The following is a 24,172-nucleotide window of genomic DNA, read 5'->3' on the forward strand; positions in this document are numbered from 1 at the left end:
TACGAGGCTAATTTGTAGCTCGTAGAGGTAGAAATTCTACGATCGGTGATTCCAGGTCTGTTTCAAAGACTGTACGTCTGAAAATTCGAATATACGTTACTCGGATAACGCTTTAACCAAGATGACGTAGCTCGCAGATTTTTCACCATGGTTTGAAGGGATCAAAAAGAGAAAAGCGCTCGGCGTTGATGCGATCTGAAGTTCCCTTTGGCCGTTATTCAACGGGAAAATTGCTCGGTGAAATATTCGCAAGATGATTAACCAACCTGTTAAAGCGATCAGCTTCGAGGACTTAGTCGTCCTGCTCGTTAGAGGAACTAGATTTACACCGCGTCTACGCATCTCGAACTGGGAAATTACACGATAGAATCGCCACCGTGATACGTTGCTCCTTATGCGTGGCTTTTTAACGATCGGTGAAAATTCTCTTTGAGACGAGACGAAAGAGATCAAGGCTGAATCACCACCGTCTTAATCTGTTCGACGTTAGACGATAATATCTTTGCTGTTCGATGTGGGATTATCCCTTCGGGATAGATCAGATCGGAGTCGTTGTAACCAATCGGAATTTATTTCTATATGCCGCAACGAGAAAATGCAAGCTCGTTTCTTGCTCCGATACATACGCGTACGTCTTTTGTGGGCGTTCGACAAACAGCGTTTGTTAAGGCTTTCTCGAAGCTATTTATACGCTGGCAAAATACTATAGCTTGTTGCTATCGAGGACGAAACGCCGAGATAACAGAGATGCGAAAAGAGAAAAGGAAGAAAAAACTGACCTGTTTCGAGGGAGATACTTGAACGGGCTAAACGACAACTCGAATAGTACTTATACGGCCATTCAACGCGGCAAATGAACCCTCGAATACGAAATTAAACGCGAAATGAGACAGAAGGGATGGCGGATGCTCGGTTTCAAAGGAATGACAGAGAGGCAAGGATCTGTTGAATGTTTGAACTCGATTCTATGGTGATCTTATTCGGTAGTATTTTCGATGCGCGAATGTTGCGTGAGATGCGTGAACGTTAGATTTAAAGTTAGGAAGTATCGCGCGTACGACAGATGACAAAATATTCCAAACGTTATCGAAAGAAAATCTGAAATTAATCGCAATTAACGCGTCTACCGTAGAGCATTTCTCCCGATAGAGAAAACGCTCCAAGGCCGTCGAGAGATCTCAGTACACGTTCATCGATTACCGGATCGAAAGCTCCTTTTTTGTTTAGAGAATTCGCGAAATAAAGAGGAAAGTCGGTAGGAAAACGACGCCCTTGATGCGAGTGCAAAACCCAAAGGCCGTGGAACAAAGGGCAAAGAAAACAAAGGAAATATAACGACAATAAAAACACTCTCCGGCGATAAGGCGAGATTCAAACGTGAAACAGCTCCCTCTATAAGCCCTGTAAAGCCCTTATCTCTCTCTCTCTCCCCCTCCTTTTCCTTCTCCCTCTTCCTCTACGATTTTAAAGACCTCTTTGAATTTCGCGGGACACGACAACAACGATCGAGGATTTCTCAAATAAATCGACGTCGTAACGTCGAACTGTAAAGTGTTCTGTAGCAGGGCGATTGGCTCGTAATCACGAATTGCCGGTGGAATTTTTAATTAAGCAAGGGCCGAAGAAAAAATTGCGCTTGAAAAGAGTTTAGCACTCGCGAGGAAGGAGACTGCTCGAAAGAGCCGGTAGAATTTAGATTGTTGGGAAAACGACAAAAGAGAGAAGAAAAAGAAACAGAGGCGGAAAGGAGAGAAAAAGAAGCGCACTTTCATTCGACAACCATAATTCTTCTTTTATCCGTTCGATCTCGCGATCGACGTCGGCGGTTTTTGTTTCAAAATACCAAGTTTCCGGGATAAAAGAATAATCAACGAGCGGCGGTTGAATAGGAACGGTGCTGCTATCGGTATCGGATTGCCATAGGACGGAGCGACGGAGCGACGGAGCGACGGAGCGACGGAGCGAACGAAATCGCGCTCTCGTTCGATTCCATCCGTGGCTGGAAAGCCTAACTTCGGTTTCTTGCTTCCCCTACGCTCTTTCTAGTCGGCCGATCGTAACTTGTATCGTAATTCATCGTTCGACCTGGTCGGCAGGGTTAAAATTTGAAAATCAACCTTTTTAAAATCTGAACGTTTAACGATATGGTTACGGATATATCGACGATAACTTCCGATAGCACGATCAAATGTAGCAAAAGATTATGTTATAATACGAAGTTTTCAAAAGATACGTCGCTTTCTTACATTTCCAAGCAATGTTTTGTTCGTTATTGGAGCGATCAACGAGAATATTAAAAGCTGGATTTCCAACAACGTACGGTGAATCGAAAGCCCTCGCTCATTGTTACTTTCTATTTTTACTCGTCGCTTGTCGAATGTAATTGACCGATTGCGATGGTGGGATAGCGAGCGTCGACACTTGGCAGATAGGCGTGCTATAAATTCAGGATAAATCGAGCAGAATGTCGCCCATTCAGGACAACTCGTTCCCGTCGTACAATAGGTTGGTTGTTCGGTGTAGCGGAGTACGGGCCGTGCACGTGCACAATTCGCTACTATCTATTCGCTGACGCGCCCGTGGACGGTCGTAGAAGGAATTTCAAATTTTTCCGTGTTTTCGAGATTTCCTATGCGATAGCGAAACGCAGCAAATCGAACGAATATCTAGAAGATATAGTATCGTCTTCGTTCGCTCTGAAATTTGTCCGACTCTTTTCGCTGGATGAAAGAACGTGGTAATTTTTCCAACGAGAACCATCTCGCTAAAGATTTGTACGCTTCTGTTCCGTGCACTTGTATTCCGATCAAGCAGCGTAATATACATCGTCTTCCGCTAGAAATATGTATCACTGATGGAAGTACGACTATTGGCTGATCTTCGAACGATTTAATTAACAATCGAATAATAGAGATCGCTTTCATTAAACGATACAAAGTTCGATTATAACCAAAATATAATTTCTCCGACTCTCGCACGCAGTCAACTGCAACTCTCAACTCGCAGCTGTTTCGTTGCTTCCCTTTGTTAGAATTGGAAGCGTCTCTCTGTATATTTCGCTCGCTGTTAAACCGAAACAATGGCGCCCACGGCGTTACCCGATATGTCGCCGTCGCGTCGATCGATTCCAACTTCTTCCTGTTTCTTTTCCGACCTGTTTTCCACTCTCGTTTCGGTTACGAGACCCGTTAAATTTCCACCTGCACGCGCATCGCAGCCTGTCTAGCGTCGTCGCTGACTGAACAGAGTTCAACCTTTATCGAGCGTTTAGCGTTGTAAGTTTGACCACCGATAAGGACGACTACGGGGATACGCGTGGAAGTAAAAGTCACATAAATACAGCGAAGCAAAGTGTAGGAGAAAAAGATCACGGACGATCGTAATTACAAGTTCTCGTTCGATCTAGATATATCGTTCTGTTTTATCGACCAACGGTTTTCTTTTAAACACGAATGTTCATACATGGCATGGTTTGATACAACGAACAATAGATAATAAAACAAAGAATCGTTCGTGCGCAAATTTTGATAAAATACGCGAGAGTATATAACGTAATTTTACGGGATATAACGTGGAATGATGTTATCGTAAGCAAGTTTCGAGTGGAGAAAATTGCTGAAAAGCGGAAGATTCTTAAAAAATTTATTTATAACGAGATATGAAAAAATTGAAACACCTTTGATACCACAAGTTAATATCGCTTCGTTAAAAAGTGGTTTGTACATAATCGTTGGCTAAACGGCTTTCTAAACCTAAATTACCGTTAAAGTGGATAACTAAAATTCGTCGTTTTTGCGCAAGTCTATCAAAGTTGAGCGAAAGACGAAGCTATTGAAATTGAAATCGACTGGTCGAATTGATCGCACGATTAAATCGTAAATCACAGCCGGTGTTAAATCTTGACGAGAACTTGTTCTCGTTGAAAGCCGAAATCGAGCAAAACCTTGGATGGTGAAGTCTAGTTTTCTTGTCACGTCGACTCGCGCCGGTATTGAACTCTGCAACACGACTGATAAAATCGTATACAATCGCGCGTGACGCGTTGAATAGCTGCACTCCATGAATCTACTACATAAATGAATTGATAGTGTGGAGTTTGGCTTCGCAGTTTGATTTCGCTCAGAGAGCAGCTTCCGTTCAAAATGTCTGGTCTACGTAATTTTATTCCGTTTAACACGTTTAGAATACCGTTTAAAACGCAATAGTAATTTCGATACAAAGCTTTAAAAATATCCGTTATCGTAGCGCGTGTTATACGCGAGATCGGAAAGGTACGCCGACCAACATAAATTCGCGATATCTCGAGTAAAATGTGTAGCAATTTTCGGGGGAAATCGAAAGAGCAAATCGATACTTTTGCACAGCTCGACAAATTTTATCTCGTTTCCTTTTCTCGCGTATTATATCCAATTAAATAACGGTTCTATCGTCGAGTATAACAACGCACCCTTTAATATTTCGAGCAAATCGATCAAAGATGTCAGCGACTTTATCGAGGAAACGGAGAAGCAATCGTTGGCCGAATCGCGACGAGGTGAAAATTTGCATTTTAATTGGAAAGTTCCCGTACAAGCAATTCGGGATTCGACCGCCAAGTACGCGGAGCAATATCCTTCGCGTAGCTTCCCGCCAGCGAGTTTCTGATTACTCTCTGAACAACCTTGAACCGGCGGTTTCGAACTCCAGTCGAACCTAATGAAACGAGCGATAAGCTTTGAGTAATTACGGAAGCGGCGGTGTAACATTGTTAGGGTAAATGCTAAAGGTAATCAGTACTCTGGATCTCCGTCGTGGTCATAATTAAACCAATCGAGCTGCAGTATCGCGTATTTGCGTAAATTAGAAGTTCATCGACTTACTGCATCTACTTTGAAAACGACTGCTTTATACTTTTATACCTTTAGAACTTTATACCTGGAACAGATGAATAGATTTCTATATGCTATTTTACATTGTAATTAACCTAAATAATTCGTACGTAGGAGATATAAATTTCCAAGATTCTTATGTACCGGAAATGCACAATTTCCGCAACATTTCTCCATCATATGGTATTTTTTACGTTTTTTACGATTCGACAAATTCCGAAGCGTGAAATATAGACAATTTTGTCTCTTCTTTCTTTTTTCTATACACCTCGGGCCTAAATTCGCGGTGAATTCAGAAAAATTCTGTAACTCGAGATAAGACGAAACTCGAGAATAATAAAACTACGTGGAAAAATTCGTTTTTAAGAAAATCGAATTTGACAATTCGTCGAATAGACTAAACATGTTCGAATTCCATTCCTCTGAGAACGAGGCGCTTTAAAGACCGAAGCGAAATTTACATTTTCGACTTATCTTTGCACGCGGAGGAACCTTCTGTCAATTTTCCAATCCCATCCCAAATTTGGGCCCACATTGTACGCGTTAAATTATATTTACGAATAATTAACAAGCCAATGTAGCAGATGACACAAGTAACAGAGTTGAAGATTTTGACGCTTGAATAATAAAAAATCTGTTTGTGTAATTATTTGTGTTCATTTACTGGTATCTCCTACTTGTGGTACTTTTTCGTTCGACACTTTGTTATTTACAAATTGAGCTCTAAATTTGCGGGACTTTATATAAAAGTATTTGTAAATTATAAAATTAAAATATACCATTAAGAAAACCAACTGTTCTAGCAATTCGCAGATTTGACAATTTCGATATCCAAATTAGCTAATGCAGACAGTTGGATCACTCTTTAAGATTTAATTCGATACGAATACGTAAATAGAAGCTCGAGATGGTTAATAAAAGGGTTTTCAGCCATTTCATAAATTTCACGTTAAATGTGTTTCGTGCGAGATTATTGCAACTTAAAGATATTATACGAGTCCTAATGTAGGCCTTAACGCGAGTGCATTTCGCAATATTAAATTCTAGTCTGGTCCCGAGTATTTTTCCAAGTTTATGACGCGTTAATTGCACTTAAGAAATACGTAGAAGACAACTCTGTGTTTCAGCTTCTAATTACAATTTGCAATTCCCATTTAAACACGTGAAATAGCAGTAGCAGTTTATTGCCACCCCTTTGGTGTTACAAGACTCGCTCGTTACATCTCAACTACGCTTAAACGCGACTCCGTATAAAAGAATCGCGCTTTATAACACACTTATATATATATTTCTATTCTACCGGGATTATACTTCTTGTAATTTTCGATACATATTTTTATATTATACAACGTACTTTAGCCTATAATTATATTATAAATTAAGTCGAACATAAACAACTAGCATAAACTTTTACGTAATAATGCAATATAAAGTTTAATAAAACAGGTGGTACCTCCAACGCGTTATTTTCTGTCCAAATGTTATATCTGTCGTGTTAATCGCTACGATTATTCTTTTCGAAACACACTCGGCTGATTTAACGTACCTATCGGACTACGTGTCACGTAATCATGGTAATTCTGGATTTGAGCACAAAAAAGTAGAAAAAATATTGGTAAAGTGCAAGAGAAGAGAGTTGAGGATTCATTTTCATCGAGATACGGTATCGTGTATACGGTATCGAGGGTATCGTGTCGCTGTAAGTTGGTTAGATTAGTTCCAGTCTATCTATTTGCTAAAGGTTTGCACATGTGTGGTACAGGAGTACGGAAAGTGCGAGCGAGGAACATCGTAGAACAGAACCCTTAAACCTCTTAGGTAGCGAGAATACGATATATCTATAGACACTGTATCGTATACACGAACGACCGATCGATATACACACTGTGTTTTGTCGAGAAGGTGAAGTATGTTTCTTAACCGAAGAACGTCGAAAAGACTTTGTTACGGTGATAAAATTTGTAGTCGCGGTATTTCTGACAATTACGTATATTTTATAAAATTACGATCGACATTTTTAATTAAATTCGATACATTCGGTTTCATGTCCGTTCTGCTCTGTTTCGACCCGATCCAAATCAAATAGTTTTCTATTTGATCATTCGTCTTAATTCTTCGCCGTTCTTCAAAACTGTAAATACGTACGTTTTTAGTGTCGATTCGTTATTCGGACAAATTACGACGCTATTTAGTTGGAATTGTCGTATAATACGAACAAACGTTGACGCGGTACAGATTCATTTACCAATTTCGTTAGTAGGAGTAACGGTATATGAAAATAAGCAAGTAGGATATTCGAGTAATTCTTTTAAATTAGACACGCTGGTAGAGGTACTTTCTCGGAATATCAACTTTTATATATCATGGAATTTATACTATAAATCCCATTCTCCGTTATAAATTGCCATCAATGATATCACGCAAGAAAACGAACCAAATATATTGGAAACATCGATAAATGTCGCGTCTTGCGGACTGGGTACATTCTTTTCTCGTGGTTGTAAATCTCAGATTAATTACGTTGTTCGACAATTACTTCACGATTATTTATTTGCTCGCGAGATTAATACCAGGCAACCGTTCTTCTAGGAGTAATAGAGCGTGGCCCAATTACCGCACTCGCCTAGTATATACGTATATCAGATGCTACGAAGATATTTGTAGTGCTTGCAAATGATTACGGAAATAGAAACGCAATGATACGTAAAATCCTGAGTAAATTTTCGAATAAACATGCTACCGATCTACAGAAAAGTGGAATAATGGATCAACGAAATTTACGCCCGTAGTGCCGAGTCAACGAAACGAGAACATAATTCGTTCGAAAAACCCTCGAATCGCTACAACAGAGTTAAAGATTCAACGTTATCGGCGACAGCTTGTCTTAGATCGTTTCGTGCTTGCATATACGAAAACATCGTATCCGACGAGAAGGAGGGACGATCGGACAAGTTAAGGAACTTTAACGATCGCATTGTGGCAATTTCTAGAGCAATGGCGTTGATAAGGAAACGCGCGAGTTTATCTTTCGAGTCTCTCGTAAAACGACGCCGGCTGCTCGACCGAGAAGCATACAGAGAACTCGCGATTCATCCGTTCCTTCGGCGTGCTCTAACTCGAATCGAAACGTCAACCGCCTGGTGTTGGTGAAATTTTCAGCAATGCCGCGAAGCAACAAAACTATATTCGAAATTGCCAGTAGCTTCCTAAAGTAATTTTCCGAGTAGGATCAAGCTACCTTATTACGTTACAAACGCATCTCGAATAATTCTAAAAGTCACAGTAAATTAGAAGGTTGTACGAAATCGTTACGTTTTACGTTTGACGAAGGTTCGTGTTCGTTTATCGTCCGTTTGTAATGCGACAGTGTACAGAGCGTTTCACAGCTTGAGCACGTAAATATCCCTTTCCGCTTTTAACGATATCGAAAAGTGTTTAAAGGCGTTTGATTAGAGAATTTTTCTTTTTTTCTTGCAGGCTTCCTTAAAACAGGTCCGAAAGGGAGCGCGCAAGGAAATTACGGATTGATGGATCTAGTGGCAGGCCTTCACTGGTTACACGAGAATCTCGGCGCTTTTGGCGGCGACCCCGATCGATTGACGCTCTTTGGTCACGGTACAGGAGCCGCGCTCGCCAACTTTCTAGCCGTCTCACCCATGGCAAGAGGTAATAGTATCCTTCGATTCGTAAATTCGTAATTCTCTAGAAATTATTTTAATACAAATGCCGCGTATCTTTAATTCGACCGTTGGTCCGTGTTCGGATTTGTACGATCCAATCTTGCGTTCGCATTAACGATACAATGTACGAGCGTGAAGGATTCGTATGAATTTTTTGCGAACCGAATGGATCGTTAACAACGATGGAGAGTTAATTGGAAGAACGCACACGCGTACACCGACGATGAGATGCACACATGTGGTAAGAATGTCCGTTGTGCGTGTGTCAACTGTTCGCAGGTACTCGATGACCGTGACGCAAGGATAAGAGCAAATAGCAGGCGGTCGAAATATTTATCTACTACTTACTGATATTTGCTACAACCGATATTAATTTCTGGCTTGCTCCACGCGTCTACGTACGTATATGTGTATGGAGCAAATTGCCATCTGTTCTATACAGATGGTACGGTACGTAGGAAGCTAGCATCGTTCCGAAATCAGATATCGCACTCGACGCAGCCATCGCTCGTTTCGCGGAAACCATTCCGATTCTAGTACGCCGCCGTTCACCTGGATTCCTCTAGCGTACCGTTTCGTGTTTCGTCGCGCGCCGATGAAGTCGGAGGTGTCAGGATACTCGCGCGGGAAGAGCATAGTCGAGGGGATATTCCCCGGGGACGAAGACAACGGCAACGGTGACACGGCCGTCTTCGTTGTCGACGGCCACTAGAGACCTTAACAAGCTTCCTCGAGTGCAGACAGAGAATAAGGGTAGCAGAGTCGCCAAGGGCGGTGGTGAACCTGGACGCGTTTCTAGATTGCACCTCCATTCCGCGCTAACGAACCTGCCTCGCGTCCTCCTTTTAATGCCCTTCCGCTCCATCGGGGCTTCGCGGACTCGCCCCTAATGCCCCGGCACGCGGCGCTCTTGGTCGAAACGACGAGTCGACTCAACGACCGAACGATCGTGCGCACAACGTCGATTCGTTCGATTCGTTCGATTCGAAGAACTTTACTTTCTGAAATATACGTTGTATATGCGTGTCAGTTTTCTAGTTGGAGGTAGGACGAAGCGCGAGAAGATTAAATAAATTCTGCTATGCGTATAACGTTTGCAAGGAGAATAAAAAGAAACCACGTCTGTATCGATGTGCGATCGTTAAACGATAGGCGATTCGTTTTTAGCGACTCCGGTCAAAGCGTGCATATACGCTAGGTAAACGTTTGAATAGCGTATTGGAAAGAACACGCGAGATTCGTCGATCGAGTCAACTTCGTGGTTACGCGATAACATTGATTTTACCGAAATCAAATTCTACAGTTAGGTATAATAGGAAATTTCTCTTCGTATGTAGATTCGTTACAGGCCAAGTTACAAATCAAACAAATTTCCATTTCCCTATTTCTCGAGAAATCACCGTAGCGTCGTATTACGCGGTTTGACGTCTTTTATATCGCAGAGCTGGTCGAGAGAGTGGTTTTACTCGGCGGTTCTGCCTTGTCACCCTGGGCTATACAGCGTGATCCGTTAACGGCGAAACGTCACGTCGCCAATCAGACCGAATGCTCTGGTGACGTGGAGGCTGACGATATCGCACCGTGCCTTCGTTTGCGGAGTTTGGAAGAGCTTCTCGCCGTGCAGTGGGATACCCCGAGATTCACTTCCGGATTTGCTCCTTTCGTCGATGGGGCGGTCATGCCTCCACCGATCAATCAGGTATCTCTACCAGACGTTCGTAAAACCTTTCCTTTATACGACTGTTACGTATCGTAACGAGTCTCGTTATTTCAAACTAAGCTCTCCGAGAAACCGCGTTACTTGCCAAATAATCTATTACGATATTTCTGATCTACCTATGACTCGATACGATGTTTCTTCCTTCGTTCTTACTTATCCTGCGCTTATCCTTGCTACGTTACGCTGTTCGGATAATCCATGTCCCGTATTATCGTTATCGGTACCTGATGTCGCGATAGTACTACGTATTGTTATCTGAAGTTTCTTTTATTCGTTTTCAGAACGTTTCAACTTTGATCGAAATACTCGGATGCGTTCGAATACGTAACCTCCTTAAACCTACAAATCCTTGCGATTCTTATTTTCAAATATTCTTCCACGCTCGAAGCACGCTTTTGGAACGCTGGTCATCGGTCGAGTCAAACTCGGTCACGTACAGATCGAAAGCCAAATTATCTAGAATCCTGTCTGAATGAAAACGAGGAATCCTCTTAACCAAGCGTACCGACGAAGCCGGACAGACGCTCGACGATGAAAGCGCAGGCTCGCAGTCGCGGCGTTAGACATTTTGGCCGCGCAAAATAACGGACGAGGCGACGTGTAAGCGATGAGTTTGCTAATTGAACCGACAACCGACTGACAGATGTCGAGCGATGCAAGAACAGGGTATTAAGTTCTACCCTCGCGTCGCGTCGCGCCCCTGCCGTTAATCGACCGCTTCCGCGTTGCTCGCTTCTTCTTTCCCTTTTCTTTATTACTTTCCTTTCTCCTCTTTTCCTATATTTCCTTTCCTTTTCGAAAATCGATAGAGAGCGTATCGCTAGGCGAGATCGCCGGTCGGCCAACTTTTAATTAAAAGCCATAAAGTATACGGTGTAACTGCAGTTACACAGCGACTGCCGGCAATCGGAAGTCGACCCGAAAATCGATAGTTGCCCGCAACTTGCCTTTCGCGGGCGTCGACTTAATTGCACAGAGAGTTCGCCTCGAGATCGACTTATCGCGACACCACGGCTACGTTCAATATGGTCTTTCTCCTGTTCCCGATGTCAAGAATTTCCAACCGACTGCCTCCTCCTCGGGACTGATGCCTCTGATACCTGGACCAGGCACCGAGTTTGCTAATTTCGGCGATCGAGATCTCCTGTTGGGATTGACGTCCGAGGAAGCTTGGATAAACCTCACCGACGACGATCTACAGGTAAGTCGGAAGCGTAAGTGGGTCGATCGAACGTGTTGTGTGTGGCATTTACTTATTCAACGCGAACGAAGCCTCCGAGTCCGTTCGTTACAGCTTATTCGCTTTGACCAGCTCGGTCGGAAATCGCGGTCGATACGTCCTATCCTGAGGTGTTTGAGGTTTCCTGAGCTGGCATTATGGTCGTCCAACGCGATTGCAACGGAGAACTCGAACGGAAGTGTTTGAATAATTTTTTGGTGGAAATTGGACGTCGTTATTAATAGAATTATCGTAATATCGCTCCGTAAAAAAACTGCTTTTATAATCGTCTTTAGAAGATTTTTAAATGATTTTCCTAATTATCGACAGGTGTCACGTTTGCTAAAATGACTGTAATTTTGTTAGACTAGAACGATACTTTTTCGATATATCATTCTACGTATTTCTTTCTTAATTTGCGCGTCGAATTTGGTCAGGCTGTGGGATCTACGTTCAATTATTTTTAACCGTGATAACGGGTTTGACGAGACGCGAACGGGTTCGCGTGCAGCCGGCACGCACCGATAATTGACACGAACTCGATAAATTATTAATTAGCGAACGCGTATTGTCGCAAAATGCGGCCACCGATTCGCGTCGAATATTATCGTCGATCCGACGGTTACGGTCGATGGATAGTTCGCTAAAGCGTATTTCCGCGGCTCCTCGACAATTTGATAACGATCGAATGTTTCACGGTGCCGTTTCGATCGTTCGTTTACGTGCAAAGTCTAGCGCAGACTCTGTACCAGTCGGAGCGTTTGTCATTTTGAAAATTCGCTTAATACATATTTCTAATGCCCCTTTTGTATGTATTCATGCGTGTGTATATATACATATATCGTACCGTGTCCCTGCCTTTTCGCGCGACTAATCTGATCATCACGAGGCTTGCTGCTAAGGCTCGCAGCACGTCGCGGTAACAAAAGGCACGCCCCGAAACGCCAATTATTTCGTATTAGGTTTAGACCGATACTTCTAGACTCTGGTTTTTCCCTCAGAGATAAGAGCCTCAGCGCCTCGGCTGTCAAATGACTGTACGTCATGTCGAGTGACGTGCTCGCAGCTCCCCCCCTCCCTCCCAGACACAAACGTAAACACGAACGCACACAGAGGTACGTGTTCGCGCGTAGTTTTACATTGTTACCACATTCAGTTAAGGCGTTTTGCGATTTTCTCGAAGCGTTTGGATCAAGCTCGATTAAAGTCGGCCAACAGCTATCGAAAGAACGATTAAGAAAGGAAAATCCGAACAATAGGATACATCGATCGCAGATTGCGAGGCAAACTATATCGATCGATCGATCGATACCGTGTTAATTACAGTCTGCGTAAAGATACCTTTCTAGAAATGATGCGTAACTTGTAGGATAAATTTCGATAAAGCATTTTTCACGTACGAAAGCAGGAGTAAAGCAATGAGAAAGGCGCATACCTCGTCCATCTTCGGCCATATCGCGATATACCTCGACTCCGAAAAAAGCCAAGCATACGATAAAGTTTTACGATCGGCCGATGCGAAAGTTTTACGAGCGTCCCTCGAAAAGAAAACTGTCCATCAACCATTCATCCGATATGATTGCAGAACGGTTTGAACGAGACCAGGAGGGATCGTATTTTGCGCACTTACGTGCGAAACACCTATCGTTACCACCTTCACGAGATCTACTCGACCCTCCGTAACGAGTACACGGACTGGGAGAGAGGCGAGCAGAGTCCGTCAGCGATCTGCGAGGGTCTCCTGTCCCTGCTCGGCGACGGTCAGGTCGCTGCTCCTCTCCTAAGGCTCGCGTTGCTGCACTCGGCGTCCGGAGGACGTGGTTACTTTTTGCATTTTCAGCTCGGCGATCGACCAAGTCAGAGGGGCGAGGAGGTGCCCTATCTTTTGGGGATACCTCTTCTCCGCGGAGAGGTCGTGTCCGTTCTCTTCGCCCAAGCCAACTACACTTTGGCCGATGAGAACCTGTCCAAACTGCTGGTCCACTACTTGGCCAACTTCGTAAGACGTGGGTGAGTCTTTCCGTCTTTGTTGCCCGTTTGCCAAGTTGGTTCTCGGCTTTGCATTTTACTCGCACGGTCGTGCAGACGCGATCGTACTCTGTTCCCGGACACGGCAACTTCCAGTCGACACTCTGTTTTTTCCTTTCGACGACTGGATTCGTCGGAAAGCTAGCCGATACTTGGTCGTTTTCAGCGTGATATCGCGCGACCTGTTCGACGCCCGTTGACTTGGTTTCTACGTCAAGTATTTTTCAATATTCCATCGCGTATTTACGAAGAATTTAATCAAGACTTGACAATAGATTAAAAATTTGCCAATACGACGTTGAGAAATTGTTAACTTCGACGTGTTTAATCGCGTGCCTTTGTACGAGATTAAAGTAAATATTTTCATTTTAAGAAATTATTTTTTAATTTTCGATTGCTACAGCGCTCGATTAAAACGGGTAAGGTATTTAATTAACTAAAATTATATTTTTTCAAGAGCTCCGAACAATTTCTTAATTAATGAAACGCGTGTTTTCCCCGAAAGCTTGCCTTTCTCTTTTTATTTTCCGAACGATCGACTAAAAAGTAAGATTCTTTAGGAGCAATCGTAAAATTAGCAGCGCATCCAGGACGGCGTTGAAAGACGGCGTTGAGAAAACAGTCCCGAAAGCTTCGTAAAACGGCGCTATTATCGTTAAAGAAAATTGCTTCGATAAAGCTTACGGATAACAGTTGCGATTTGATTTGGAATTACAGAGCTTCGTCGTCCGATATGCTTTAGTCGGTACTTTTCACTCTATCACGACGATGCTTGACGAGGAAACATCGACTCGTTCGAAGTCGATCCATTTTTCAGTCTTACCGTAGAATCTAATTTTTATGCTCGCGAGTTATGAATATCGCATTTAATTGGTCTAACAGACGAGACGTTCACGGTCTTCAGACCAGTGCGCAACGCAATTTTCATGCAAATACAATTTTACCCAGCTCGAACATCAACGCGAACCATTCGAAGTTCGACTGAAATTTCTGTTGCGTTTAAAATCGCAGAATCGGAAACTTTTTCCTTTTTCGCGTCCATGGTAGCTGAGATTTCGGTTAAAAATGCAAGTAAAAACTTACTTCTTATCTCCTTTGCAATTCTTTCCTTGTTCTCGTAACGAAATCTCGTTATTGTTTTTCTTCGCAATTTAACAGCACGAAACTATCCACGATCACGGTCGATCCATCGGTGAATTCTATGGCAAAAGATGATAGAAACTCCTTACGATTATTTCTACGCAGCAGAAGACGAGTAAAACCGAAGGGAAACTTTCTGCTTGCAAACTTTTCGTTTTCACCCGAAAGAACGCTTTCTTCCCACTTGCTGCAACTTTGAAAGAAATTAGAACCGTCTCGATATCGCAACGCGCATACACTCTACTCCCATCGATGTCGCTATCGAAATATCAACGTCTTAACTAACACGATCGCAGCGGCTCCGATCGCGAAACTTTAATCGACACGTTCAGTTTTTAATCAACGCGCTTAGTTTTTCGATCGGCTTCGGGCTGAAACGATCGAAACCGACGGACGAGAGTCGATCGTTCTTCTTAATTTCGGCGATTTAAAGCGAAGGAAGTTGAGCGTGTTCGTGAAAACGGCGACGACGACTATGGGGAACCGAGGCAGGACCGCCAGGAATTCTGATAACGAAGCAAATGGCAACGTAGTCAGCTGCAAGTTCCAAACTTACAATTACGATGACGCGAGGCTAGTTTCTTGTTACGTGCTGCCGCGTTTCCTGAACCGAATACAATTAGCTAAAGTTGCGCGTTCCTCGAGTTAGAGTTGGACTAATAATATAATCGTTGGATTAGAGCGCGTCGTGTAATTCGATATCGATATGACACGTCCCTGACTCTCTAATCAGACGGTATAAGATAATTACATCAAGATAATATCAGATAATTAGTTTCGATCATTAGTTTATCAGATAATTAGAAAATTAGTTTCGAGCAGTAGAAAAATCAATTTTACTTAAAAGTTGACGAGCGAAAAGATGGAAACGCAGGCAACTTTGATTTTACAGATTCTTTAACTTTAAACGACTAACGCATTTTCAACGATTTAACGATTTCATGTATTTTTTCCAAATAAAATTTATATCTACGGAAAAGATGTACATACAACGTTTAAGATCAAGTAACGTCTGAAAGAAACTCGAGAAAATGTGTTTAGATCTAAAGTTGAACGCACAAAGAGTATGACAGGAAAATCAAGCGAGCAAAAAAAATTGGCCAACAACTTCGATGATATAGAAATCTACGCCCTTCTATGCTTAAAGTATCATCATCGTTTAAGTATTCCGCGATTAAAAAAATTTGCACGATCCGATTCAACGATTCTGCGTCACCACGCACGCATCTTCTCGAATCTCAGCTCGGTGGAGTCTATATTTTCCTACTTGCGAACATCGTTTCGTTGATTCTTTCATACTCTCGTAAGCAAGAACGCGAGAACTCGGTGGTTTTCTTCATCTTTTTTTTTTTTTTTTTTTATCTTTGCTTGGACATATAATAGCACGCAGATCCGAAAGAAAAAAGAAACGCGGACGTGTTTGCTAAATCGCAGGAATCTGTAATCGCTTTTATCCGTGTTAAATGTCCTCTGTAACAGGACGAGCGTAGCCCGTAATCCCCGGATTTTGAATAGTAGCGAGATAGCCGCTCCTCGAACCGATCAAGGTTCAGAGCGCGATCCGCATCTATAGCAGAGACCGTTTGATCGAGACGCGCGTGTTGGCGCACGCCTGATGTTTCAGGGACCCGAACGGCGTCAGCCCGTTGACATCGGGATCCGACGGGCTTCCGACCAGCCCGCCGTTTTGGGATTCGTACGATTCGATAAATCAGCTGTACCTAGAGGCCGGTCGTAGCACGGAAATGCGGTCGCATTACAGGGGCCACAAGATGTCTCTGTGGTTGAATCTGTTGCCGCAACTACATCGACCCGGATACGAAATCAGCATGCGTCACCATCATCTGGTCGACAGCCCTAGCCTGTACGAAGGTGCGGTGCGCCAGCAGACCGAAGCCCTACCGTTGCCAGCGCCTCCGCTCCCGGTACCGTCACCCACCGAGCCATCCTCGATCTCGAGCGCGATATCGACCACCGAGTGTACGCCGAACGCTACGGTCGCGACCACCGTGGCGACTACCTCGAGAACTTTGCAGCATCCGAACCTGGGCCCAGCGCCTAACAATCTTCTTAGAAAGCTGGCCTCCAGTCATTATCAAAGCTACACCACAGCTCTCACAGTCACCATAGCCGTTGGCGTGTTTCTCTTGCTACTGAACATTCTCATTTTCGCCGGCATCTACCATCAGAGGGACAGGAACGCTTCGAACGCGGCTGGAGGTTTGTCTTCGGGCTTTGGAGATAAGAAGAAGGAGGAGCTATTGGAAGCAGGGTGTTCCGGTATCGAGGTGTCCTCGGGAAAACAGAGGCTATCTTCCTTGAATCTGATGGACTCGCCGTCTTCGAGTCCGCCACCGCATAAAGCGAAACTGGCGCAGGAGTTGGAATTACAGTTGCAGGAGTTCCAATGTTCTCCGCCTCCAGGCGGAGGCAAGAGAGTGTTGGAACCACCGTTGTACAGTAGAAGTCCGTGCGTCCAGAGGACGCGCACTCCATCGCCTTGCGTAGACGCGACCACTGCCAGGATGGACGACGACGACGACGACGACGACGACGACGACGACGACGACGACGACGACGACGGCGACGACGATGGGGATAGCGGCAGCGACGATAACGACGACGAGAATCTTCCAGAACCTCCACCGCCTCCGAAAGCTCCAGCACCCAACGTCAGCCTGTCCTGTCCAGGAATCCTCAGGCAACCTGGCACACCCGGCAGCGCCAAGAAACGTGTTCAGATCCAAGAAATTTCCGTATGAGGAGAGTACCTTCTTGCAATCTCCTTTTGCCGAGAACTCGTTCACTGAGCCCATTCCGACCATTCGTAGTAAATCTGTCGAGCGAACCTCGATCGTCGCTACTGCTGGCGGTAGTCGACCAACAGCTTCCACCAAGAAGAAATTCGGCGTTTCGAGCGTTCCAAGCCAAAGTCCGTTGTTGCAACGCGCCATAACTTTCAGACGTTGCATATTCGGCTCTGTCGGGAGTTTCTTCGCGCTTAAGATTTTGAGATTCTGCATAGGCCTACGACGTTCGAGAGACATCGTGCGTGTATGAAGGAAACGCAGGTTGCAAGAGGATTGGCAGTTTCAAGCGCGTGGTTTCGAAAGAGAAAAGTCAGCGTTTACGGTTTTACGTCGCGCTCGAGAGAATATTCGTAGCCGAAGATCGATGCCAGTTTAGTATCTATGTTCGACGAATCGATAAACGGATTAACGAAGACACATAAGACAGCAAATAAAAGCACAAATCGATGGCCTTAAAAGAATTCGATACTCGAAGCGATATAATAGACGCGACGGGAAGCAACGTCAAAGTCGAATCAGGCAACCCACGTTCCTATGAGATTCGACGGAGATATTTTCCAATGTTTCTTACGACTCGATGAAAAGCGGAGAAAAGAAGGAAGCGACGGAACGGACAAGCGATAACGACGAATAAACAACAACGGAGGACAACGCAGCGTCCGCCACTGGAGAGAATTTTTGGCAACGATTTTATTGGTTGTTGATCGCGTGAATATATTTCGTACGTTCAAATTTATCATAGATCCATCGAATTTAAATGTAAACGGTCCTCGATTTGCTCGACCGAGTTTGTTCGAGCACGAGCGATATCGAGAAGTCGTCAAGTTTTGCGATATCCTTTCTTCAGGCAAGAAAACTGAAGGAAAGGAGACGCAGGATTTTTTTAAAGATCTCGCACAAAAAGCATCGACTCTTTGTCTTCCTCCTTCGAAAGCTGTACAAGGTGGACGGTGAAGAATCAGAGAGAAGTTGGATAGAAAAAAAAAACGAGGAACGACGGATGGATATCGACAGAGTCGGCGTCGAGCAGAAGTTGAACCGTCGCCGAGAGTCGTCGCGACGCTCGACACTGTGAAACGAGGGGATTGATATAATCTCAGGAACCCAAAAGACAAGGCGCGCGCCGAGGAAGCCCAGCAGGATACCTCGGGCTTCCTTCATCCGGATTTGTCGGAGCACTAAGTGGAATTATTCGAGGAATTGGAAGGTCTGACCTCGGCTTTCCGGATCTCGTTTTCTTTTTCGGTCGAGAGCAGGAAGTCGTACGGGAGGAAATGGACCTGATCAAGCGAAACTCCGCAGGTTCGCCACGAAAGGAGCCTGCTAGCTAATGAATTGATGAATCTGAAGTTCTCGTCAGTGTAATCGCGAGTGTTCTTAGTTACATACGTGTAAAAGGGAGAGAGAAAAGGAGAGAGATAGACAGATAGATAGATAGATAGATAGATAGATAGGTAGAGCGAGTGAGAGAGAGAGAGAGAGAGAGAGAGAGAGAGAGAGAGAGAGAGAGAGAGAAAGAGCGAGAGTGAGAGAGTGAGAGACAAGAGGAAAAATCGTAGTGCGAGTGTAAGAGTGACAGAGGATGAGAATGAAACGAATAACAGTTGGTGAAGTAGGAAATATAAATTGTATATTATATTCGATGCCAGGGAATATGATTGGAACGTTGGAAAAAAAAAGTGGATCCATCCTGAGTGTATGGTTTCGTTTCTCCTTGGAGCGTGCCGACAGGGACGATTCCCGTCGAATTTCGGATTGCTTGGATGAAATTTTGCTTTTTGCCTCGTTCCATATTTATTTTCTCATCTCCTAGTATGTACGTAAATGCGTTTCAAGTATATTCGTTTGTAACTTAATTTCGAACGTACGATCCAACTATGCGTTTGATGTATTTTTCTTTATAAAAAAATTGCTGTTACAAAATGCCCTGTTTTCCGACATCCAACTATTTATTTGATAAGGAAACGTATCTCGCGCTAAACCTGGCTGGTATTATCGAACGTTTCGTTTATTCTGTGTAAACGGTATGAATATTCTTCTCGAAATAAATTATATCGGTTGACGTTGATATAGACGCAAACCGTAAGGACTTTCATCGTCGATGAAGCTGCCGATCGTTAATTTTGAAAATGTCGCGTCCTCTTTCAAGCGCGTACCGTTGACAAATGCTGGTGTTTACGAGCGACGTTCCTCGCTGTTCCTCATTCCCTCCGACAAATTAGCCTTGATTAAGTTTCGCCGAATAGTGGAACAAGGTTAGCCGTTTGTCAAGTTGATAACAGAAAAACGTTCAGCACCTGATTTACGCGAAATCTATTCATTTTAAATTATACGTTTCGTGTCGAAGTATTTACAGCGTTTAAGAACTCTAACGATCGAGAGATTAAACGGTAACGGACGATATGGCATTTACCTCTTTGAGCGGAGAAATGTGTAAATTAAGATACTCGACGCGAAAGTTTCTATTCGATATCAAGTAGTAACAGACAACGATAGTCAGGCGCGAAACGTGTCTTTCCTAGAATATCTACAATTACGTTTAACAAATTTGAATATCCTACTTGTTATAAGCAAATTGTTTCGATCAAAGTTAAAGTTTATGATATTCAAAAATTTTCAGCTAAAATTACACTTTGATCGTTTTCGCGAAGCGAAATAGAAATTAAAACAACCGAGGTTAGTTTTCCTTCCGTTACTTTTTAATTATTTTCTTTCCTTCTTCACGGTCGTTTGAAAGTTATTCTTACTTTTTAAAGCATTTCTCGAGAAATGCAAACGGAAAATTCAAATCAAAGACCGCCACGTTGTTGCTAAAATTTCTCCCTTTCCATCGCTAAACTCAGACCACTAGCGCCTTCCTCTCGATTCGTCGTTCTATCAACGCACCTACCTCCGGCAAATTTTCTATTACACCTTTTTCCTAATATCCCTCTAAGAAACATTTTTCATTATCCGTTTTACTTTTGTTTCTTTTTTTTTTTTTACTTTTTATCTTTTTTTTTTTCTTTGTATCGGGGATAGAGGCAACTGCGATCGAGAAACGCGAAGCTAACGACCGATACCGGAAACAAGAGGCAGTCGGATCGCGATAACGAAGGAGAAACGAGTCGTTGCGAGCTTTCGTGCGAGTTTGGAACGTAACGAAAGAGCGAAAAAAGAAAAAAGAAAAAAGAAAAAACTGGAAGAAAAGGGAAAAAAGGAGACCACGTGTGGGGCCAGCCGTAAGTAAAATCTAACTACTAATTTAGTTTAGGCGAACAACGCCCGCCGCCGTGAAAAAATTCGTGTATCTTTGCGCCCGGGAGAAATTGTCGATCTCATCGGAACGACTTTTCGAGCCTCGACGTGGTTTGAATTTTGAACGAAAGAAACGAAGGGAGATTGCGAAACAAATTTTGCGTGGTCGTGTGTGTGCGTGTAAAATTGCGAGAAGCAGAGAGAAAGAAGTTGGAATGTCCTGTCGTTGAAAAACTTTCGTCGATGAATCGACGGATCCTCGATTTCGATCATTTGTTCGCGCGTTTCTTCTTCGACGATCCTTTCGAACGATGGTCGATGTTCGTTGAAACGTACCTCTGAATTTTCAGAAAGTTTCCAGAAAGGGATCCAGGATTCTCGATGAATTAACGCGCGAACCACCGATGTCTTCAGCGTCATTTACATACAGAATCGAAAGAAGACATACATGTACACTTACACGTACGCGAATGCGAAGGTCACGTGCATACACAGGTACACGTACACGATTATCAATGTTTGGAATGTTGGGATTTGTTTAAATAAATACTTAAAGCATTTAAAACGTAAGCATCGTTGGTACTTTGACTAAAATTCTTGTTACGCGCGATCTTTCCCCGTTGCCTTCGTTTTACGAGTCACGTTACTCGTATTTCACTTGTATTAATTTGTGTGTATTTGTATTAATACGTTTGCGTTCCGCATTACGATGATTCGACGTGCTACGGATATGAACAACAATTTCGTTCATTTTTTTTTTCTTTTTTTTTATTAATCTTATCTTTTATTTATTTTATATTTGTCGGATTTAGTTTATCGATTTATATAATTTTATGTCGTTTTTGTGCCCTAATTGTAGACACTCGTAGATCGATCGAAACTCTTCCTAGCCAGCACGCTTGACCACGTCGAATCGTTTGCTCCTGATCCGAATAGGTAAGTGCTAATCTCGTTTTATAATATCGTATACGATCACTGTGTTATTTTACGTGGAAATTAAGCATTTTACTGCAACGAACATTTCAAATATCTATGCAAAGGTTAAGCAATAAGGTTTCTCATCGATCTTGCAAATTTTGCTCGATAAATCGTTCGTTGACTTTGTTAAATAAGAATTTTAAAGCGATGCACTATGGAACACAAGTAAATGTTAAAAGCAAAGGTAAAAGTTTGAAGCTCTTACAATATAGGGAAAGACGCCTGGAAAGAGATTGTTGCCACGTTTAAAGAAATGTACTTACGAGTATATGTAACCACCGACAAGTTACTTCATCGAATAATTAATTTTGTAAATAATGGAATTGTTCTTTCGTTACGTGCAAAGAATATCTTCTTCTATCGCAGTCACCAAGTTCCTTCAAATTTCTTTAAGATCCATTGGTTGTAGCGTCTCTCCGAAACTTTTACCAGTCTATTAGCTATTACCAGTTTGGTGGGATCGAGCTAAAGCTCTCCTTCGAATCAACGGTTAACCTCTCGGAATCCACGAGTGGGTATAAATTCTGTTTGCCATTACTTGGAAACTCCTCTTACTTGCCGCACCGTCACTGTTCATTTTCGACAAGGGCTTTGAGCTATGCGTTACGCTTTCCGCTACAAGTTCATGCGGCAAACGTTGATTTCCTTTTAACATCGTAAAGCATACTGCGCGATATTCGGAATACGAATTAAGACGTAGTTCAATGACGAAAACCTCATAGAAAATTTGACAAAATTCACTTTACCTGTATCTCTAAACCGATTTACTTCCATTTGCGAGGAAATCGAACCGTTTCTTCGAATTCTTCGCTAAACCATCGTTACATTTAGAATCTCCGTTCTTCATTTTTCTTGCGGCGAATTAGCTTACTCCGATCTCGACCTACGATTCAACGAACTACTTTCAACCTGAACGAACTGAATTCCACCCTAGAGAAAGAAAGGAAGAAAGAAGGAAGGAAGGGAGGAAAGGAGGAAAGAAAGAGAGAAGGAAAGAAAGAAAGAAAGAAATGAAAAAGACGAAACAACAGGCGGTAAAAATGAGAATAAACGGTAACTGCGAAAATAAATTCCAAGGGTCCGACTGCTTTGAGCTCAAACGAGCTGCAAAAAGAAAAACAGCTCGGAGAAGAGATAACAAACGGAATCCAAGGGGGAGACAGGTCGAAAAACACCGTGCGTCTCGCGTGAAAGGTGCGCGAAAGGAGAGGTGGCGGAGAGGACAGACGTCCTCTTTCTCCTACACCTCGTTCTCGTCTTCGTTTTTCTCTCCCGAGGCGGTGCTCCGTTTCCTCGCGAAACGCCCGGGTTCGTTTCGATCACGGTGCAAGCAGGCCGTTCCTCCTTGAGGATCCTCTCGCCACCGTCGGCGACGCCAGCTGCCGTGAAAACCACGGAGACACTCGATGTTTTAGGGTAATGGAAATTCCGGTCCCCTCGCGGCTCCTCGAGAACGAGCAATCTCGAGGATCGTTTCTGGCTCAGCTATATACCGCATCTCCTTGGCCTGCCAAAGTGGCACGTGTGACGAACTCGCGTCTACGTGTGAGTTCGGTATCTGAAACTGTACGTGGCTACGTGCGCTTGTGTGCTGCATTTCTTCGTGTCCAGAATGTGCCTGGAACATCGAACTTTTCCAACCACGTACGTACATGCAGAACGAAGGAATTAATCGTATTCCACTGAACCTTCTGCAACTATACGAGTAATTTACTACGATTATCGCGATTAAAAGAACGCGCGGTATATCCGTAGTAAACACAGTGTAGTACAGCGACAAACGAATGAAAGAAGAGATTTTTAAAATATCAGGTATACAGGACGTTTCGTTTATTTCGTCCACTTTAAATGTAAACATGTGCGTTGAACTCGACATGATTTTGAGTAGAAAATTCCTGATAATTTGTAGCGAAGTAAGGAATTGAACGTTTCATTATGTTTGCTCGAAATTTGTATTATTTTACGCGAGATGGTAAAGTATTTGAAACTCCGATCGTAAATATCAAGACGATCGCTAGTCCTGTATAAAACGTGCCGATGTTCGACCACTGATACGGATCGTTAGCGAGACGGTTAAAAGAACGCGTAAAGATTTTATATCGATATAAGACGAATGGAAAATATGCGGATACAGAAATGGAACGGACTTGTCAGAATATGGCATAAGCTAATGACAAGCGGATAAGTGGCGAACATTTCAAGACTACGAAGATCGTAATCGCGCATCGATTCTTCCCATCCCAAATGTTTCCGGTGACAGTGGCCCGACTCGTGGTCGCTCGAAAGTAAATTAAGCAAATTAGGTAACAGTGAAAGAACACGGGATATTATCGCGCTAGGTGTCTTGCGTATCGGTTTTGCGAAACACGCAAATCTGTATTTGCGTTCCTGCCTCCCTTTATCTCGCAACCTCGATTTTCCAAAATTATAATTCCGATATCTTTTAAACCAATTGTTTTCAAACACGGGAATCCTAATATTTTATTTACAGA

General features: G+C 43.2%; 1 protein-coding gene across 3 annotated transcripts in view; it reads left to right on the forward strand.

Annotated features, from left to right (window-relative positions):
- Window positions 1-19,384, forward strand: part of LOC138182704 (neuroligin-1) — a 50,506-nt gene extending 31,122 nt beyond the window's left edge. For 2 of the 3 annotated variants that reach the window (XM_069118797.1, XM_069118795.1), the window contains 5 exons: window positions 8,346-8,534; window positions 9,991-10,247; window positions 11,323-11,469; window positions 13,073-13,497; window positions 16,280-19,384. In XM_069118797.1, coding sequence (XP_068974898.1) covers window positions 8,346-8,534; window positions 9,991-10,247; window positions 11,323-11,469; window positions 13,073-13,497; window positions 16,280-17,417 — 2,156 coding nt within the window. In that variant the 3' untranslated portion in view covers window positions 17,418-19,384. The remainder of the gene's footprint in view (window positions 1-8,345; window positions 8,535-9,990; window positions 10,248-11,322; window positions 11,470-13,072; window positions 13,498-16,279) is intronic. The other variant, XR_011173861.1, reaches the window with a different exon arrangement.
- The last annotated feature ends 4,788 nt before the right edge of the window (window positions 19,385-24,172 follow it).

The sequence above is a fragment of the Bombus flavifrons genome, chromosome 8 (assembly GCF_040668555.2).
Source record: "Bombus flavifrons isolate JBK064 chromosome 8, iyBomFlav1_principal, whole genome shotgun sequence".
NCBI classification, from domain to species: domain Eukaryota; kingdom Metazoa; phylum Arthropoda; class Insecta; order Hymenoptera; family Apidae; genus Bombus; species Bombus flavifrons.